The 22,888-nt window shown below is 36.8% G+C and overlaps 1 protein-coding gene across 1 annotated transcript in view; it reads left to right on the top strand.

Moving 5' to 3' along the window:
* NCAM2 (neural cell adhesion molecule 2) overlaps nucleotides 1–22,888 on the top strand; it is a 196,084-nt gene that overhangs the window by 50,754 nt on the left and 122,442 nt on the right. The window contains exons 6-7 of the mRNA XM_054712874.1: nucleotides 3,578–3,715; nucleotides 20,860–20,977. Coding sequence (XP_054568849.1) covers nucleotides 3,578–3,715; nucleotides 20,860–20,977 — 256 coding nt within the window. The remainder of the gene's footprint in view (nucleotides 1–3,577; nucleotides 3,716–20,859; nucleotides 20,978–22,888) is intronic.

Genomic DNA, 22,888 nt, shown 5'->3' with positions numbered 1-22,888 from the left:
AAATATTCTAGGATTTATAAATAAGTACAGCTAGAAAACCTATACTAATAAGATAAGGTATTATTTGTTAATGAAGGACTAATAAGAAAGGAAGCTGGAAAGGTTATGCCAAATCAACACAAACATTGACATATTGGCTAAGGAATTTGGAATTTTTCCAAAGGGGACATCACTGAAGGATTTAAATCAAGGCAGTGACATGAGCTGACATATATTTGAGAAGATTATTAGTGCTTCAGTGAGGAAAATGAATTGGCTTGGAGTCAAGGAAACACTAGGTTCTGAGAACAATTCAAATCCTAATGAAATACTGCTGAGGGGAGAAAGAGATTGAGACTAAGAATGATAAAGGGAGGTGTAATAGGACATGGGATTTGATTGATATGCAAACTGAGGGAAATGGAGAAGTCAAGGTGGATATAAGAAATTTCACTTGAGCAAATAGTTCCATAACTTGTAATATCTACCTTGGGCAATTAGTTCAATGTAAAGACATTTGAAGACAGAGCTGGAGAGTACCATATGATAAATTTCAGGTGGCAGTAGTGAGCTCAATTTAAAAAATGGTGAGATTGAAGTACTAACAAATCTACTCAGTAGGTACTGATAGAATGTTAAACAGTTCTGGAATTGACATATGGTCTAGTCTGAGGAAAAGGTGAGTCTCAAAATATAGATGGTAATTGAGGTCAGATGAGTAGATGAGACAAGCCATCAATGGCTCTGGGATGAAAAGTAAGGGGGACTTAGTAAAGAATCTGTGTAAAGAAGCACAAATCAGATACCTTATTGGGTATTATCTCATTTCATTTAAATTTCTTTTTGCAATAATGTAAATTTGGGTTTCTGTATAATTGAGAAAAACAATTAATTTCTAACAGTTGTTGCTTTTAATATCCATAGTTAATGTGTGATTGATTGAAGCAATGCATGCCTTAAATATTTCTGCAAACATATAATAATGATCTACTTTGGTTTAATAGTTTGGTGACACCATTGCATAGGTACGTTACACACATAGTTACAATTTGACATCCAATTTTTATGTAGTACGCTTTCTGGATGGAAAAATTATATGTAATTAAACATATATAGCAGTATGTATTCAGATTTAAAAGATAATAACTAGTTTCCTAGTATTCTAAGTTTTGTCTCAGACAGTAGAAATGATCTATGAAGAGGTCATTTGAAATAAAATTTTTCAGTTGGAAGGAACACTGATTTATTTCCATCAAAATATGTATTATGTATATTCTCACTCTTCTTTCTCTGTTTAAATCAAGCATTGCTTTTCTCATTAAAATAATGCTGTCCCTTACTATTTCTCTTAATAAAATCAAATCATTAAATAACATTATAGTTAAAAGATTATATTTTAATAAGTTAGAATATCCTACCTAATAATAGACAAATATGCAAATTGACCACACCTTTGCTATGCCCAAGCCACACCCACCAGCCAAGCCACACCCACCAGCCAATCAGGGCAAGTATTCAAATTATCCCAACCAAGATGGTGGTTAATTTGCATATCAAGACAGCTTAGAAAGAAGCCAAGAGCTGCAGAAGGGAGCAAAGTTGCGGAGAAGCTAGCAAGCCAGGGGGAGGAGAAGGGAGGAACGGAGGCAGGCTGGGGGAGAAGGAAGGAGAGCAGGCGGGCTGGCAGAGAAGGGAGAAAAGCAGGCGGGCCGGGGGAGAAGGGAGGAAAGCAGATGGGGTAGAGTGCAGCAGGAAGCCCTATTGCAGGATTCTTCCTGCAACAGGAACGCTAGTATAGTAATAACATCACTATGATCTAGGAATGATTAGTGCATCTCTCTCTAAATCTGAACTTTTTTTTACTTATAATTGCTTCTCATTTTAATATCCAGCCACATGCTTGAATCAAGGATCTGTTTGTTGACTTTCAAACATTATGAATTTTTAGGAGTTCTAAGTTACTCCAGGACTTATTGTAAGTAATTCTTTAAAATTTCTTGCAGATTGACTTTTTTTTCTCTCTAATATTTCTTTTGATGAGAATATTCACCAGGAGAAAACATCTGCATAAATGCTTTTTACTCTCTTCCTGGAGTCAACATAAGAAATAAACATTATTTTTTCTCCTGGCCTGAAAACATTGTGTCTTTATAATCAATATTGTTTTTCTCTGAGGGAGCCTCTGAACCATTTCTGTATTATATAAATTACTTCTTATGTACCTGTTTCAGTGATCTCCTATAGTCTGATCACTGCCCTATTTGTAATTATATCCCAAACTTCTTTTCTTGCATTAAGGAGTTGCTATGGCAAATGAACCCCAAATCTGAGTTAAATGCTAAATTGCTTAATACTATAGCTGTTTATTTCTCACTCATGCTAAGTCCAAGTGGCATCAGGGGTACATTCAGTAAGTAATGCATCCATTCAGGAATCCCATCCAGGGCTGATTCCTGATTGGATGCATTACTTTACCCTTTTCTCACGTGGCTTCCATGTTTTCCCTAATTTCCTAATCAAGCCATCAGGAAGGGGAAGATCAGTCACCATTGTCATAGCTCCAAAAAAGTAACCTTTAACAATTTAACAGGCAATATCATAGAGGTGCACACCTTAAAATAATAGCATGTCTACTTTACCAAAAGGCCCCATGATGTTGGAATGTATCTCTCTTATTCACCAAGGTATCTCAATTATAGTACCAGCAAATGGATGATGTTAATGCTATCTATATATTCATTAACTAATGAAATTTAGGTTATTACTCTTACATGTTTCAAAGTAGGACTAGATATCATAACACTCTTAAATTGATAAGAAGGGGCGAGGTCTTCACACTGCAACAAAATTGTGATGATTAAAAACTGAAGCCAGATATGGGAAGTACTGTCAGGCTGAGATGCTGCTAAGGATAGCCAGATTATTTTAAGCAATCACTAATGCATGCTCTATAATAGCCTATTTTTACATGAATGCATGTGCACATAATACACATATAAAGGAACCTTAAAATAATATTAATGAAGTCTAATCTATTCAGTCCTAAAATGGATTATCTTGCATTTAGAAAAAAAATATCCTTCAAGTAAATTCAAGATATGACCATTTGACATGTCCTCTATGTGACTTGAATATTATTGTATCATTTAGCTGCCTCCTCAGGGTCTGCAAAATTATTCCTTTAATTATTGTGTGAGGAAGAATATTCAATCAATTTTCTAACCGTTTTCCATACCCAGGTTGCTTCATACAGTATTTGCAGTCAAAACGTTTTCATGTTTGCAATATCTAATCTGCCCACATTGTTCTTTTGTGGATCGTTTCTGCATTCAAAGTACCAAGGGGAAAATAATAGCCTAACCATTTTATGTGGAAATAAAATCTTGACTGTATTTTAGAGGAAAGGTGTAACAAGGCAGTGTGGAGTGGAAAAAATTGAAGTCACAAAATTACATTTTACTTTCAAATTTGAATTTGTTTGTTGATGAAATGTTCGATAGTGTCAGACAAGTGCCATATTTTTAACTCTTAGCAATTTGGAGCACTGGACTCTGCCTTCAATTACTGATATAATTTCCTCCCTTTGCTTACTTTCCAGATCGGTTCGCTCTGTTAGCCAACAATAATCTGCAGATTCTCAACATCAATAAAAGTGATGAAGGTATATATAGATGTGAAGGAAGAGTGGAGGCTAGGGGTGAAATCGACTTCCGCGATATCATCGTGATTGTTAATGGTAAGCAGAGAATAATTGGTACATATTGTATTGCTTTGTTTTAGCAATATGTTTATTACAAAAGGCTACCATGTAAACTCAGTGCTCAAGAATTCTCTAATAAACTTTTATGCCTGGAGGAAATGTCCTCACCTCAATGATAGCATCTGGTATATGTATTATATCCTCAAGGACAGGATCCACGACTTATTGAACATCATCACCCCTCTCCTAAACGGTCTCTGAGAAAATAGTTGCCGTTGCTGACACTGTAGTTGTTGAAAGAATTCCAAATGAAACATCTTACTTTATTTTATTTTGATATCACATGAAATACTTGTTGCCGTTGCTTATACTAATCCATTTGAAAGTCTTTGCAGGCTTTCTCAAATTGAATAACTGAATCTATAAGCTTACCCTTTCAAGTATTAATGGACCTTAAAAACTAAATTTCTGACATTATGATGGCATCCCCTTCATCCAGAATTGGTTTCTCCTGTTATATTCCCTGTCTGCATTACTGTGACATTCTCTGAGAACAACAGATATATTTATGTTATAATACTTGAAATCTAATCTCTTATCAAGGCATGGCCATTGTATTTCTTTCACATCTCAAATATACTCTTGTCTCCGTAATCATGCCTTTCAACAGCTCTGCCTTTTCCATTTTTTTCCCTTGAATTGATACAAATTGTTTTCTCTACTCTTGGTCTCACAATTCCAACTTCTTCTCCATCAAACCTTTCAACCCTTAAATTTGCATGTGTTTACCATTATCTTCAAGACAAAATCAAAGCCACTTTTCTTGACATAGGAAGTTTTTTATGGTCCAGTCCCATCTCCCTAAGCTTTCAGCCATGAGCAACCTGTGGCTCAGCCATATGGCAATACTTGTAGTAACACTACATAAACGCACTTTTATGTTTTTCTTCTGCTTTAAAATACCAAGTAAATAATAATTATAATAGCAGTGTTCTATAAGAATAATATAAACTATTATTTTTATGATAGACAAGATATGAGTTAAAGAGTTAGCTACTTCCTAAGGATTAAGGAAGAGACAGGGGAAAATAAGTGAATCTCCTTCCATATCTTCCCCCTCCTCCTCCCTGAGTTATCTCTCTGGTTTCTTGAAGAAAGTGAGAACCCTAGAATTTTCATACAGAACTAAAAGAGTTACTTGGTCTGTCCTTTCCTGGAACCAAGGTAGTTTAGCCACAATATTATGCTCAAAGAGAAAGAAAATATTGACTCACTGCCATTTTTTATCCTTCTCTATAATTAAACTAGAGGCCCAGTGCACAGATTCGTGCACCAGTGGGGGTCCTTGGCCTCGCCTGCGGGGACTGGGCTGAAAACCGGCTCTCCAACATCCCCTGAGGGGGTCCCGGATTGTGAGAGGGTGCAGGCGAGGCCGAGGGACCCCCACCAGTGCAAAAATTCGTGCACTGGGCCTCTAGTAAATATCCTATATAATAAAAGGGTAATATGCAAATCAACCAAACAGCAGAACAACTGGTCGCTATGATGCGAACTGACCACCAGGGAGCAGATGCTCAATGCAGGAGCTGCCCCCTGGTGGTCAGTGCGCTCCCACAGGGGGAGCACCTCTCAGCCACAAACTGGGCTAAAGGCTGGCGAGTGCAGCGGTTGTGGCAGGAGCCTCTGCCACCTCCATGGCAGCGTTAAGGAAGTCCGACTGGTGGCTTAGGCCTACTCCTCCTGGGCTGAGGGGACCCCTCCCCCCTAAGTGCACGAATGCCATGCTCCAGGCCTCTAGTATAAAATAATACAATATGCCCACAAATTATTTAATACTCCTTCCTTCAAGAGGTGAGCTCTAAGTCCCTTCCTCAAGATTGAGCTGGATTCAGTAACTCACTGCTAATGAACAGAATAAAGTGGAAGTGATGGTGTGTGTGACTTGAGAACCTAGGTCATTATTAAAGGCATTGCAGCTTCCTCCATGACACACTGTAGTGCTCCCTCTAGGGACAGCTACTGGCCATGCTGAGAAGCCCGGCTGCTCAATCAGCTTACAGACAGACATAAACATTTTTATTGCATCCTCACAGGTATTGTTAAACTCTACTGCCCAACCCTCACCACAAAAATACACAACACAAAGACACACACACACACACACACACACACACACGGACACAGAAACTAAGTGATATCTGCCTTTTGGGGGCCATTAAGTAGTACAAAAATACATATTTCAGATCTTTTTGACTACTCTGAATTAGGTGAGGCAAATTTTTATTCTTCAGAGAATATTCTTTGGTAAGTTTTCAGGCTTGACTGGGGACCACTTCTCTAAGGGCAAAGAAAGCACTAGAGAGACCCAGCCAGCATGGCTCAGTGGTTGAGCATTGAACAATGAATCAGGAGCTCATGGTTTGATTCCCTTTCAGGGCCCATGCCTGGGTTTCAGGCTCAATCCCCAATATGAGGTCTGCAGGAGGAAGCTGATCAATGATTCTCTCTCATCAATGATGTTTCTATCTCTTTCTTCCTCTCCCTTCCTCTCTGAAATCAATAAAATACATATTTTTTTTTAAAGAAAGAAAACACTAGGAGGTAAATATAGGTGTAGCTGAGAGGAGAGAAAAAAATAAAGAGATCCAGTGAAAGAGGATGGTGATGATTAAGATTATGGTTGGATATGACTGGCCTCATTTGCCTTAACTTTTACATAGTTGTTGGGCAATAGTAATTCATGAACCAAAAGTTTATTTTCAGATAAATTGTTACTAAAAATAATTTTAATAGAAAATGTGTTTCTATGGGAAAGCATTTGCTTTAGTAATGGAAGATCTTACAGAATTTTGGAGTATAATCTGGTCACCTGCTGATCTATAGCTACTCATTTATTACGTAGCATGACAATATATGTTGTTACACCACTGCTAATCATTTCCTACTCACTCTGATGGTTTTCAGAAAAAAGGTCAAGAGACAAAATAAAAAAAGATAAAAGAAAAATAAATGCCAGCTTTTTTCCCTAGGCTAACTCACACATTTCATTTATCTTTGTGTAGCATTCAACTCCCATTGTTTTGGAGGGTCAGAGTGCCCCATACACTGTCCTAAACACCGGGAGAAGTCCCCACTGTTGCCCCAATCTGAACTTGACCTCTACTCTGACCTTTTGATAAAGTTTTCATAATCCTGGGTCACTTTTATGTTGGGAGCATTAAATTTGAGTATTGCATATAAAATCTCATGACCATTTGTTATTGTTTTGCTTTCTTATACAATATAACACAAGCAGGGTGAAAAGAGATACTATTTTGAAGGAAAGACTGAGACTATATTGACATATAGTATCTTTATGGCGCGGGGGTTGGGGGGGGGGATCGGGCCTAAACGGGCAGTCGGACATCCCTCTCACAATCCAGGACTGATGGCTCCCAACCACTCGCCTGCCTGCCTGATTGAGCCTAACCACTTCTGCCTGCCAGCCTGATCGATGCCTAACTGCTCTCCTGCCAGCCTGATTGCCCCAAACTGCCCTCCCCTGCCGCCTGGTCACCCCTACCGCCTGGTCACCCCTAATTGCCCTCCCCTGCCAGACTGGTTGCCCCTAACTGCCCTCCCTTGCCGGCCTGGTCACCCCCATGTGCCCTCCCCTGCTGGCCCAGTCACCCCTAATTGCCCTCCCTTGCCAGCCTGGCTCCCCCAACTGCCCTCCCCTGCAGGCCTTAGTCACCACTAACTGCCCTCCCTTGCCGGCCTGGTCCCCCCAACTGCCCTCCCCTGCAGGCCTGGTCCCCCCAACTGCCCTCCCCTGCAGGCCTGGTCCCTCCCAACTGCCCTCCCCTGCAGGCCTGGTCCCTCCCAACTGCATTCCCCTGCAGGCCTGATTGCCCCCAACTGCCCTCCTTTGCAGGCCTGGTCTCTCCCAGCTGCCCTCCCCTGTCAGCCATCTTGTGGTGGCCATCTTGTGTCCACATGGGGGCAGCCATCTTTGTCCACATGGGGGCAGCCATCTTGTGTGTTGGAGTGATGGTCAATTTGCATATTACTCTTTTATTAGATAGGATGGGCTTTGTGAATAGTAATGGAATGGAATGGTGCATGTGGTATTGGAAATGGAATACAAGCAGGCTGGTAGGAACTGCACATGATCCTATGGGGAACCAAAGCACCAGCCTTCAGAGGAGATCTAGCTTTTCGGGCTGTTTTTAGGCATGCAGCCTTGGAAAGACTATTTATTAAGAGTACCTCAGACTATAATGGTTTTGACTTTCAATATAAACAGGAATAGTTCAGTGCATGAAGATAGGTTTAAATATGGAGTGGTGTATCTGTATCTATATCTATAAGGACCTTTCATCTCTTTCTTTTTATTATATACTAAAGGTCTGATGCACAAAATTCGTGCAAGAGTAGGCCTTCCTTCCCCCGGCTGCTGGCATGACTTCCCTCTGGCACCTGGGACCCGAGCTTCCCTCCAGCCACCGGCAGGCACCCAGGACCTAGGCTTCCCTTGCAGAGGGAGGCCCTGCCCGCCCGCTGCAGCCTGCTGGTCGGTGGCCTGGGCCTCCCTCTTTTGGGCGATCGTGAAGCCCCCCAATTGATAGCCTTACCAGACAGTAGCCTGGGCCTCCTTCAGTGGGGCAATCATGGGGCAATGGCCGGGCCCCCAACCAATTGCATCGCACCTGCCTTGGCTGGCCTGGCACCAGTGGGTGTCATAGCATGGTCCCAGATGGTCATCCGGATGGTCGTCCAGGTGGTCTTTCCGCTGTTTGGTTGATTTTCATATTACACTTTTATTATATAGGATAATAAACAGAACTGACTTACAGTAGCTAGTCAATTCGTTTATTATTGCCTTAATTATTGTTGTTATTTATTAATTCTTGTCTATTTTTTTTTTTTTTTTCAAAAGAATTGAAGGTGGCATATATAAGTGTATTATGTCATGGGCAAATCCTTGCGCTCAATATTCTCTTATAAAAACGGGGGTTATGATATTAGTTTATATGTATATATACACTGAGTATGATCTCTGAGTGCATAATAATCTGGCCACTCAGTGTACTTCTCTTGAGTTCCTTATTTATTTGATATCAAAGATACTGTAAATCATGCACCTGATCAGTTTTCCCCTTTGCACTGGCTGTTGGAAAGCTCAGGGCAAAGAGGTGGTTGATCTCCAGCCAAAGTCTATTACACTTTTGGTACCCATTTGAGATACAAATACACTGAGTGGCCAGATTAGTATGCGTTCAGAGATCATAATAATCTGGCCACTCAGTGTATATATATATATATAGTTTTTTTAAGTGCTAAGTTTAAGATATGTAAACATTTGCTACTAATATGGTACACATGTATGTAAAAATTAAATTATGAACATCTTTTTTACACTAAAACATTAACTTGAGCCTGACATTAAGAAGGAAATATCATTTGGTAGACATAGCATGTTAACCACTTGTATCCATTCTGCGATTATAATTTCTATTTTAATACATTTGTAACATGTTCTAATCTGTTTCCATAGATTACCTGTATTTGTGTATTTATGATTACATTTATTTTGAAGGAAGGGTTAGTAGGGTATGAGTCCATCCATTAACAAAGTTTGAATCATCAAGCCTTCCCTGGTCTCCGTTCAATCTGGAGTTAGTTAATTCTACAGGTTTATTTTTTATTATTTCAGTGTTCACATGAGATAAACACTGGACTGTGTTCTCTAAAGTCACTCAGATCAAACATGTAGGTTACGTTCTTTTTGTCTTTGACACCCTGACCCTCCCCAAAGCAAAACATTCTCCTTCCACATCCCAGTTTCCTCCAACAGAATCAACTAGAGGAGAACCTCATCTGACCTCTGCTTGAACATCGCTTCATCTCCAGTTCTAATTAGTCTCATTTTCCCTGTATAATCACAAGCTCTCATGCCTTAGAATTCCCAGAACCTCTTTTTTTCAAAATAACAGTTTTAATAAAATCAACCATCGATTTATTCCTCTTCTGGGTGAAGCAGTTGGACCCTGCCAAGGGACTGCATTGACTGGTGCCCCCAGACATGTGTGCTTTACTCACATGCTGCCTTTACTTCGGCAGAAAATTATTCCGCTCCAATTTTATTGACTCTCCTGCTAACTGGCTCCTTTTAAATCTTGAGATCTCTTTAATCGGATTCCTGTACTTTTCTTTCTTGCACAAACTCTTGAAGATGTTCCACTGAAAAGTATGAGGCTGCAAAAATAACAATATTGCAAAAGCAATACCTTTATCCACATTACCTTATTTTTCTTGTTACACAATTTGACTCATTCTATGCCCTTCTTCCCAACTTACATTGCAAGTCTTCTCTCTTATTGCATCTGATCGTTTTTCTAAAAATGGGACAATATTATTCTATATTACATGATTAATGGGAAAAATCTTCTCAAGATTGACAATATAAACAACAGTATGGCATATTATATTCTACGTCTAATTGCACATAATTGTTATAATGTAAAACAAAGTTTCATTTAGGTTTACAGAGTACATACATGACCTATTTAACTAATAATAGCTGCTGATATTTGCTGAGCCCTCATTTTGTAACAGAAGGTTTGACTTTGGGTGGTGGGCACATAATGCAGTACACATATGATGCATCGTAGTATTGTTCACTTGAAACCTATATAATGGTATTAACAAATGTCACCCCAATACAATTAATTATAATAATAATTAAAAAATGGTATTAACAAATGTCACCCCAATACAATTAATTATAATAATAATTAAAAAATAAAGTAGTAAAAAAGTGAGCTACTAGAATTGCAACTGATTTTTATCCTAAGTGATTTGGACTATATGAGGGAACTTTTTGGTGACTCCCCTTCTCCCTCAAGTAGACTGAAGTCTGACCGAATGCTCCATCACTTCACTGTTTCTTCATATTTACTATTTCTTTGCCAAACCCTGGCCCTGGAAGATGCTCTGCTCTTTCTCCTACTGTTTGCTCTTTGCAAACTTTCCTTCACCTTTTCTTTATTCTAATATGTACTCCATTTTTTTCAATAATTACTTGAAAGATATCCTTGCTAACTTCTACAGCACCAGCAAACTAAGTGTTCAGTTTTTTAAATACCCTCTGTGGCTTACTATATTTCTCAATGCCTGTGCATAGTTTTTCACAAATATGTATCTCTCCTCCTACATCACTGCTCATTGCCAGATGAAGTATGCTGCTACCTGTGGGAGGAGCATGCCTCTCACCCAGTTGATGATGTGACTTGCTCTGGCCAATAGCATGTAAGCAAACACAATATACACTCTGGCTGCAATCAAGCTTTGAGAAGTAGCTCTTGCTTTTGAACATGAGGATGGAGGATATGAGTAAAAAATAAAATGTGTGAGGATACGGGTAAATTCACAGGTACATCTGGTTGAAAATTTGAGTGGAACCTTGCCACATGACTTTAATGTTTTATTTCTAATCACCTAGCATTCCTCATCTAGCAAATTTTGATGTACTTTTACATCAAAAGTTCTCAAATATTTTTTCATATTTTCATATGGTTATGCATGCTCCTTTTTTGGATTTTAAGGTGTGTTTTAAAAATGTCTAAACTTCTCTTTTTATTTTATTAACGCATTTTATGTTATAACATACTTTAGTAGTATTATACATATCTTATAACTAGCCATCTGTTTTATAAATTCCAGTGTATTTTTACTCATTATATTACACACACACAAACAGACACACTTATACACAAACCATGGTACGTTCTATAAAAGAGGATCAAGTCATTTCTCTTGTTTTAACCTATACCCAGCCTCCCCACATCAGGTTCCTAGCCGTTAGTTCAATAGAATCTCTCCAAAGCTGTTCAGAAGATGTTCATATCAATTAAAGATCTGGAAATAACTTTTAAATTTAAAATATAGCCAATAGAAATATTTTTATAAAATATGTTTGTAAGGTATAATAATTCATTATTTTCTGAATCTTTTGTAAATTTGTAAAGAATGATCCACTAACTGCCAATTCAAACTTGGGATAATGGAGCCAGCATCAATTGAGAGTGGATGAAAACAACTAGTCATATAATTTTAAAGCAATTGTGTCTTTAATCTTCCTTTGAACATTAAAATCAACAGTAATGACAATGGCCAGAGATATTTGTGCAAGTAGGTACCTGATTGGAAAGTGCACTTTGCTACTGCAGTGACAGTCAGACAGTGATTTTGTATTCTCACCTATTTCTAGCCATTTATTAAAGTTAAGGAAACTAGGAGAAATAATTTTGTTTTTATATAAAATATAAAGTCAGAATTTTCCTATGAAGCCTATGTACAAATGTAAAGTGAACTAGCCTCTTGTATATCAATAATATAATTGACAACTAGGCAGAGAGGTATTTTAAGTCAGTTTAATGACTGCAAAGTATGAGGGAATTTGTAACTTATAAAAATAATATTCATTTTTAAATTTTATTAAGTGCTTTTCTCCCTATTAATACCATTAAATTTCAAAGATTAGCAGTCTGGGAATACAGAGGACTAAAATATGTTGTTGTTTTTCCCTTAACTCTTATCCAACCAATAATTTAGAAATTTTCAGATAATAGAAAATTTGATAGATAGATCACTTACAAAGATCTAGGCACATTTTTCTTGCCTTTCTCCTCTAGATTAAAAATTGGTGTGAATAGTTAATATAGTTTCTTACCTTTATTCGATCTGTATTTCTCCTTTGCCTAGAATTTCCTCAGTACACGTAAAGTGGCATGATGTCCAACTTGAAAGCCTGTAGAAAAGCGTGTATTCACTTCACAACATACTCCTTTTAATTCCTGAATAAAAAGAAGGCAGAATTTTACCATGATTTGCAACAGGTCCCCCAACTGAACTCATCTGTTCCCTAGATGGCAGTCTCCTGATAGGCATGTGGAGATCGGTCTTGCTTTGTTTTTGTTTTTTTGTGTATATTTTTCCCCCTCTAACAATTGGTTGATATGTACAGAAGGGAATCCTATCATTTATAACAAAAACTCAAGAAGTCTATAAAGGGCCACAAGATACCTCAATAATGTACTCTTTTTTTTTTTTTCATTTCATAGAAGCAATCAGTAAAGTAAAAGCTACCTTCAAGGTACCATCTGACATTTGTGGACATGAATGGCACTCAGCATAATTTGTGTGTAATTTAATTTGTAGCGACATTCATAAGTTTTGCATTAAGGGATAATTTAGAAAGCAATGTCAGTATTTCATTCTCATTGCAAGTTACTTATGACCAGTTATCTCTTGCCTTCCATTTTTTTTAAATATATTTTTATTGATTTCAGAGAGGATAGGAGAGGGAGGGAGAGATAGAAACATCAATGATGTGAGAGAATCATTGATTGGCTGCAGGCTCCCTACTAGGGATCAAGCCTGAAACCCAGGAATGTGCCCTGACTGGGAATCGAACCATGACCTCCTGATTCATTGTTTGATACTCAACCACTGAGCCATATGGGCAGGCATTGCCTTCCTTCTTTGTTTGCATAATATTTAATGGCTTTTAATAAAAGTGTAGGTATCCAGAACATGTGTCTTTTTTAAATTTATCTTTATTGTTTAAAGTATTACAGATGTCCCTTTTTCCCCCCCCATTGACCCCTTCCATCCCAATTCTGCCCCCTTCCAGGCCTATGACACTAATGTCTGTGTCCATGGGCTATGCATATATGCAAATGAACTCTTTGGTTAATCTCTTCTCCTGCCCCCTTCCCCCCCTTCCCTCTAAAATTCACCAGTCTGTACCATTTGTATTTTTAACAGGGAAACTAGTTAAGAAGCAGATAGAATTTGATTTTAGTTAGGTACAAATTAAGTAAGTTCCCAATTGTAAGTAAAATTAGTTCCCTGCAATAGATTATGTTTTCAAGTACAGTATGGTTTTCCCCTTTATGCAGGTACACTTAGTTTTACTGGGAGGAAAGAGTGTGCAATCCTTCTAAAATATTAATTGTAATAGGGTGAAAGAGTGTGCACTGAAAAATTTTGTTCAACCCTTATTTCTAGCACGTTTTAAAAAAAATTCATCTGCCTTATTACATGATTTTCTCCATGAGATCTCACCGCATTGGGCACATCTCTGTAAATTTTTTAAAAGTTAGGTATTTGAAAGGAATCACCAGATTACACAGAATATGCACATGGAAAGACTTTATTCCAAAGGAAAGTATATGGTGCAGTAAGAGCAAAAGAATGCAGATGAGCATCAGGCCTTCCAGAGACAATTGTGTGTGCAAGATTCCTCAGGGCCCCATCCACAAACAAGGGTAGTGCTGTGTCTTCAGTGTAAACCACTGAGATCTGAGTGAGAAATCTCAAAGAAACCCTTGGGGAGCTGAAGGATTGGGGAAGGGGCCTTTAAGTAATCAAAGTCGGCTTCACAAATTGGTGAATCCAAATGCAAATGATCAGTGCAGAAAATGACGTTGAGGATAGTAGGACAGTTTCCGATCCATCATAAATTCCAAAGTCTTTGTCTTTGCTAAAAGTCAATTAACAGACATTCAAGTATCCCCAGAGATATTTTAGAACTTTTCCAGCTGAGCTGTAATCAGACTCCATGTCTGTAATCTCTCTGTCAGTGTAACTTCCACACTGACTTGAAATTAGCCATTTATGTATGAAATTATCTCATTAACTACACCATTGATGCTTCAAGGACAAAAGTAATATTTTATCGCTTCAAGGAATATTTTGGAGTTTTGTATTCAGAAAGCAGTGAATAACTTTTGGAATGATTTCTTCAGTTCTAATTATTTTGTACAAAAGTGTCATTACCGCAATCACAAAGACTATTTTATTTGATAATAATAATAATTTTTTTTTTCTTTTTAGGTTAAATAACCCAAATTATTTTACTATTCTCTTGAGGACATTTCTCCCCTTACATTACCAATCTACTAATCCAATTCTAGTTACTTTTCAGGCATTTTAACATTAGTAAATTAAATTATTAGGCACAGTACCTTTTGTTGTTAGCTTTCATAGGTTTCTCTACCTAGATATTTATGTCACCTGTGAATAAAGACAGTTTCACTTTGTGTATCCAGATTTCCATCTGGTATCAGTTCCCAAATGCCCAAATGACTTCCTTTAGCGTTTCTTACAGTGCACGTTTGCTAAGGATGATTAACTTCACCCACTTCATGTCTGAGAAAGGATTTCACCTTCATATTTGAAATGAAATTTTGCTCAGTATAGAATTCTGAGTTGACAGTGTTTTCCCCTCTTTCAGTATCTTAAAAAATCCTGAGCCTTGATCTTAGGCCTAATTATTTTAGATCAAAAGTTTGTTCTCATCCTGATTGTGTGCCTCTGCACGCAAATGGTGCCACCCACCCGATCCTGCCAGATTTTTGAAGATTTTCTCTTTATCACTTATTTTAAGCAATTTGAATACAATATACCTCATTGTGATTTTCATCATTATTCTTGTATTTGTGTTTTGTTGACAAATGTGTCAACATCTGAAAATGTTTTAGACATTAGCTCTTCAAATATTGTTTATGACTTACAATTTTTTAGGACTCCAATTTCAGTTATTTGGCTACTTGAACTTTTTCTACTGATCTCTGTTCTGTTTATTCCCCTTTACCTATTTTTTCTTCATGTATTAATTTTTGGATAGTCTCTGTTGATATAAGTTTGAGTTAATAATCTTTACTTCTGCAATGTATGTTCTACTGTTAATTCTATCTCATGTACTTTTGATTTCAGACACTGTAGTTTTAATATGTAGAAATTTGATTTCTAAAAATATCTTCTAAATCTCTAACATGATCAGTTTTTCTTTTAGATTCTTGAACATATGGAATGCCATTTTAATAACTGCTTTACTGTTCTTGTCCACTAATGAACCATCTTGGTCTTTTCTGGGTCAGTGTTGGTTGATTGTATATATACATCATCGTGTCTCATATTTCTTCCTTCTTTGCATATTTAATCATTTTTATCTGGGTGCCAGGTGTGGATTTTCCCTCTGTAATGTGCTGAATATTTTTGTTTTTCTTTAAATATTTTGGGCCTTTGTCCAGGAATGCAGATAAGTTCCTTGGAAACAGTTTAATCCTTTCGTTTATTCCTTTAAGCTTCGTTAGGTGGGGAGAATACTCCAGAGCTTATTTTGCCCCACTTCTTCGGTAAAGTATTTCTGATTACTCTATTTGACATGCATTATGAGGTATTTTAAAGTTATTATTCTGGCCGTGGGAATAGGAACTGTTCTTTGCTCTCCTTGAGCTTTGGAAATTATTCCTTCTAATTGGCCTTAGTAGTTTCCACTCATGGTTGCACTCCTCAGTACTCATCGGAAGAACTCGAGGGAACTCACTGCAAATCTCAGGAAGTCCTCCTTGTGCACCTCTCCGGTCTGGCACTCTGTCCTGTGAAACACAGCCAGACACCTGGCTTCCCAGACCACCTGCCCTGGCTCCTCAGACTTCCAGATCCCAACTGGGCTCCTCCTCTCTGTACTGCAGCTTAGAAACTCTCTCTAGACAGCAGCCTGGGCCAGTAAGAGGACTTACCTCACTTCCTCTCATATTTCAGAGATCACGGTTGAATCGTTTTGTTGACTGATGGACAACATCTTGAAAACAGTTACTTTATGCAATGTGTAAACATTTTGAGTTGTTTCTACATCTTGGCTGGAAGCTGACATTCTTATATATTTCAATATAGTGAACAAAATTATAAACATTATTTTGAGCACTTGAATACTGTGCCCTAGCAATATGTTTTGCTCAATATGATATTGCATCCTTATACCTAAATTCTGACACCAAAATATTTTAGTGTCCCATACTGTACTGACTTCAAAATAATTTCAGTTTTACAGAAACTGAAATTATCTTATATAATAAAGATGTAATATGCAAATGGTCATTATGCCATGAAGCATAACAACCGACCATTATTGGATCAGCAGGAGGGTGGGGCAGTGAGCTACAAGTGGGAGGCGGAGAGCTACAGGAGGGGGCACAGCAGCAAGCTATGAAGGGGGAGCTACAGGAGGGCAGGGCAGTGGGCGGAGAGCTACTGGATGGTGGCAGCGAGCTACTGGCGAGCTACTGGCGCACGGATTTGTGCACAGGGTTACTAGTATATATATGTGTGTGTGTGTGTGTGTGTGTCTATACATATATATATATATGTATATATATATATATATACACACATATATATATAATATATATATGTATATACACACATATATATATATAATTTATATATCTAGAGAGATATATATGTAAGTTATTATATAGCAAAGAGAAGTTGCTATTGCACCCAAGAAACAAAGAACACAGAGGACCACACAGTAGACATGGCAGTAGGAGGTAACCCAGGGCTCATAGCTGGAAAGAGCAAGAGTTAAAAGGCTAAAGGCTTTTAAGTGCTATCACTTGTGCCACACGATTATCCTGGAAAGGCAGAGATAGGACAGAAAGAAGGACAAATGGGGTTTTTGTGAAGGCTGCTCTCTAACACAGTTTGAACTATCCATACACAGGCGAGCTTTCTCCTCCCACTTTGCCATTGGCAGCTGGCAAAACCTTTAGAAAATGACACTTATGCTGTCCACACATTTTGTTTTGCCATTAATACATTTATTTTTGTTAACTTAAATATACTCCAGTTTTGATGCTGGATTGACAACAGGGTATTACAAAGCTAATTTGAAAGAACTAAGGCAACTAACTAAAACACAGCCAACATTCTAGGTATCTCAGAAACATGAAGAATATAGAAGCAGTGGGATCTGCAGTTCATGATAGATAAAAAAAAGCAACAAGAAGTCAAAGGATTTTCAGAATACAGTGGGCAGATCAGAGCAATGAGTTAAAGAAAGGGAAGGGCTTTGATGATCTGGAGTAGAAACAAGCAGTACCTCAGATAGGGAAATTGTTGAGATTTTCCTGCTTTAGAACCATCAGTAACCGATTTCTCCAGGACTTGTGAACTGATACAGTGAATCAGCTAATTGAATCTGTTATATAATTGTTATAAAACAATTAGAATTAAAAAAATATCTTACAGGATATAATTTTTAAAAGGATGCATAAGTTTGTATTCAAATTACATACAGTAAAATTCACTATATAGTTCTGTAAGTTTCAATGTATGTATAGGTTTCTTTCACCACTAGAACAATCAGTGTACAGAATCGTTCCATCACCTCCACTCTTTTATGCTTTCCCTTTGTATTCATACCTTCCTACAACTTCCAAACTCAAACAATGTGGCAAATTATAACATGAAGGTGGGCCAGTCTCCATGGAAGTGAGTGTTTTGGAGCCACTTTCCTTCCCTGCACAACCTCACGTTTCTTGAAGCTAAAGAATGAAAACAGACATTTTCTAGAAATCATTGACTACTCCATCGACACAGAATATAAATCCTTGTAACTTTCTTAAAACAGGATGTTTAAGCCTGGCTGGTGTTCTCGGTGGCTGACCATCAACCTGTGAACCAGGAGGTCACAGTTCAATTCCCAGTCAGGGCACATGCCCGGGTTTTAGGCTCGATTTCCAGTGTAAGGTGTTCAGGAAGCAGCGGATCAGTCATTTCCCTCTCATCATTGATGTATCTATCTCTCCCTCTCTCTTCCTCTATGAAATAAAAAATATATATATTTACATACATGTATATACTAGTATATTATATGTATATAATATATACTGTATATATATATATATATATATATATATATATATAGAGAGAGAGAGAGAGAGAGAGAGAGAGAGAGAGAGATACTAGAGGCCCAATGCACAAAATTCATGCAAGAGTAGGCCTTCACAGCTGCAGTGGCTGCCTCGATCCCTCCCTCATGGCCAGGGCAGCTGCCTCGATTCCTCCCTTGCAGCTGGGGCAGCTGCCTCGATCCCGTGGCTGCAGCCTCAGCTTCATCCGGAAGGTCGTCCAGAAGGTTGTCTGGAAGGCTGTTCGGTCAATTTGCATATTATGCTTTTATTGTTATAGATAGAAGTTTCAGATGTAGTAAAAAAATGCAAAAAAAAGTATTTTTTAAAAAGTTAAAATAGAGGAGATGTGGGACTTATGATAGAAAAATAAATGTGAATGCTATATAATGGTAATTCTATTTAAAGTTATTTAATCCAACTCCATAGCATATTTATAACTAGGTAAATATACAAAAAAACTACTTTATAGTCTAAAACAGTGGCTAGAAAACTTCCAGGACATTTGGACTAGTGAACATCTCTGCAAATTTAAATGCTATTACTCTTCAGAAGAGTTCTAGAATTATTCTTCAAAGTTCTGTGTAAATATACAATATTGATATTGTTCTGCTAATCTGTTCTATACTTTGCACTAGCAAAGTCAATGTATCATAAAACATAAATGTCAATATTGGTCAGTTCTTACATATCCTCCAGCATATGCAGTGCCTTTTATAGAAAAGAAAATTGTGATAAAAATAAATAACTTTTTTAGGTTAGTAACAGTAACAGGACAACCACCGGGGCATGTGACTCTCCATTTGGAAGTGTTTCTATGTTCACAAATACTTTCCTGTACAGATAATTTCTATTAAAATGTTTATTTTCATTATAGTTCTCTAATGGGTTAAAATCTCATTGTTGTAATAAAGAACAGGCATAGTGTTCTTATAACTACCTTTATAATAATCAAATGAAAAGCAGTGCATTTTGATTAAAATGTTATTTTTTCATAATTACAAGAGAGGGAAAATGGGATACAGAATGTTAAATTTCAATGTACTTAAAATGCAGAGTTAATATGTAAAAAAAAAGTTCATTCTAACACTAGTAATTATTGTGTTACTTTAGAGACAGCATGTCAGATTATGCCCCTTGTACCTGAATTCATAAGGGGAGAAACTTGATTTATTGTGATTAATTACTAAGAAACATATCAGCTTCTCTTCCCACTATCAATGGCGATAATGCAGCATTAGTGCTGACCTGAATGCCATCTTGGGACATTTAATTATAATCACACTGGTAAATGACAGTCTGGTCATACTCTTTGTTATATGTTAAAAACAAATCTATTAATATAACTAATTTGGGGAATATCATCTTGTCATATTAAATTGAAAATCATAAAAGTGTGCATTAAATCATAATTTATGCTGTACTTTGAAATGTAGCTTCTCTTATGGATGTTATTGATTTGTTTATTGCAAACAGTGCATTTCAGTAACAGTTTCAACAAGTATGAAATGTGCAGCACACACAGTTTTTGTAATGTAATTAGTTAGAAATTGGGGAAGCTTAATTTTAAATTGAATTGTTCATGAAAATCTATTTCATACTCTCTATGGCTTGAGCAGTTTCTCTTTATAAAACGGTCTATAGTTGTTTAAAGAAATTAAATGCAGTTAATCAGAAAGAACATTATGGTTTGACACCTAATTTGAAAGCCCTGTCTTGAAGCAGTGAATGATTGCTTATAGAATTACATATACTGATGAGAACCCAAATAGGAAATCCATTCATGCACCAAGTAGATCTCAGCACTGCTGTAAGTCAGGGAAGTATAGTCTGTCTTTTTGTGAAGAATATTATATGTATATGTATATATATACACATGTATATGTATATGTACATGTATATATATATGTTTATATATACATATATATATTTATATATATATATATGATTATTTAGTTTACTTTGATAGATTCAAAGTAATATAATGGCATTAGAGTGAATTATCTAATTATTCTACATCAGAAAGTAGATTGTGATCTTAAAGTCATTTGAGATCAAGTCAGCCTGTTGATATAAGTACAGATATTGACTATCAATTTTTAAATCTCAGGCCCATCCCGTGTGGCTCAGCGATTGAGTGTCAACCCAGGAACCAAGAGATCACTGGTTCGATTCCCAGTCAGGGCACATGCCTGGGTAGCGGACTTGATCCCCAGTGGGGGCCATGTGGGAGGCAGCTAATTGATGATGTTCCTCTTTCATTGATGTTTTATATCTCTGTCACTCTCCCTTCTTCTCTCTCTAAAAATCAATAAAAACACTTAAAAATGTTTTATAGCTTAGTATAAACAGCAGCAGAAGTGGTGGTAAAAATGTCCCAATGGTATTGCTGAAATGTTCTTCATCTCTCTTTATCTATGCTCATCCGTTTTTCAGTGCCACCAGCAATCACGATGCCTCAGAAAGCCTTCAATGCCACGGCAGAGAGAGGAGAGGAGATGACATTATCCTGCAGGGCCTCTGGCTCTCCTGAGCCCACCATCTCTTGGTACAGGTAGGCCGTGCACCCACATCCCCTCTGGTCTGTGTCCTTAATCACGCTCATGAAAAAAGAGTTGTGGCCTTTTCATTTTGTCTGGAAGGAAAGCATTGTTTTTGAATTTTATTTGAAAGGCTATTATGCTTTTGTTTTCACTTACATTGGTTAGATTAAATTGTTAGAGATCAGCCGTGACTTAACCCAAGTCAAAGGTCCACCCATAGTACTGATCATTCTGTCTATAAGGCATGTTTCTTTTTTTCATTCATTTATTTTTTACATTGCACACTTCATGTTTTTGCATTTCATTTTTTACCCTTTATTTTTTAAATTTTATTTTTCAATTACAGTTGACATTATTTTATATTAGTTTCAGGTGTATGCAGCATAGTGATTAGACAGTTATATAATTTACAATGTAATCCCCTCGATAATTCAAGTACCCACTTGGCATTGCATAACTTATTACAATATGATTGATATTGTCTATGCTGAGTTTAAGATTCCCATGGTTATTTCTCAGTCCCTTCACCTTTTCATTCATTCCCACTACCTCTCTTTGGGAATCCATCCATCAGTTTGTTTTTTGCCTGTAACAGAATGTTTTTGTTTATTTGTTTGTTTCTTTGACTTCCACTAAATTCTTTAAGATCCATCCACTTCAAAGCTCAAATCATGACTTTCTGCCCTTGAAAGAGTATGTCAGCCATCTTCTTTTCTCTTCTCCCCTGCTATCATAGATCTCTTCTCATTCTCCCTAAAAACAAAACCCAAAGAGTTATTAACTCATTAATGGGATCTATTGTACCCTCTATTACTGTCAGTCATATGAATTTTTCATGATAAGTGCCCATGTCTCATTCATTTGCTACATTTCAAACAGTTAGTACAATATTTCACATGAGGTAGGGAAATAACTCTCCTTATCAGGAAGAACACTGGAAGTAAGTTAATCTACTCCTTATATTACTGTTTGAATTGAGGGATGTGGAAATCATACTAAAATTTTTAGTTGCCATCTGTGAATGAGGGCAGAGAGGGGAAATACACATCTATGGGCTACTTGTGAGAATTCACACAGGTAAATAATAGAGGCAAAGTGTTGTATTAACCACAAGTTATTGAAACTTTTAGTGTATTATTATTTTATCAGTAGTGGTAGTATTAAACAAATCAATATTTTTCACTGAATAGATTGAGAAATAGATTGTATCACCAACTGCAATGAAACATCTCTTTATACATGAAATTCTAGAGAAAAATGCTGAAATGTCATTTTTTTATAATTGTAAATATAGGGTTAGTAAAAATATTTTTAAGTTAAAAGTACAGAGTGCTATATATAAATTTGCTATTAGTAGTTTATAAACTCTACTTTTGCACTCTACCCTTATGATATTTTTTCACATTTCATGATATTTTTAGAGATATCCATAGAAACTGAACAAGCAGATGTTATTGAGTTATAGAAGGATAAGGATTGTGTGAAGATATGTGCCAGCGCTTTCTAGAAAGCAAAGCCAAAGTTCACTGGAAAGATCATTTAGTTTATCAGATAAATGTTCTGTTTCAATAGAGGAAATACTTTTATAATCCTTTTAGAGATTTTTCTTTTTAAATTTATATTTGTACAGACAAGTAAGTCTTCCCACCCCTAAGAACAGATCCTAAACTTTTTACATCAGTGGACATTAAAATCTATTCAATCATCTGAAGCACCATTATAAGAAACATGTAGAAGGAGAGCTGGAAGAAATAGAGGGAGACGAGATGACAATAAATAAAATGAAAAAATATATACAATTATAAGAAGGTATCATGCATATTAAGGGGAATTGTAGAAATTGTTTCAGATTTAAATATATTTAAAATATTTCTTACTATAAATTATTATAAAAAAAAAGTGTGAAAGACATTGTCTTAGTG

This window comes from Eptesicus fuscus, chromosome 3 (genome assembly GCF_027574615.1).
Source record: "Eptesicus fuscus isolate TK198812 chromosome 3, DD_ASM_mEF_20220401, whole genome shotgun sequence".
NCBI lineage: Eukaryota > Metazoa > Chordata > Mammalia > Chiroptera > Vespertilionidae > Eptesicus > Eptesicus fuscus.
This window is presented reverse-complemented; position numbering and strand designations above follow the sequence as displayed.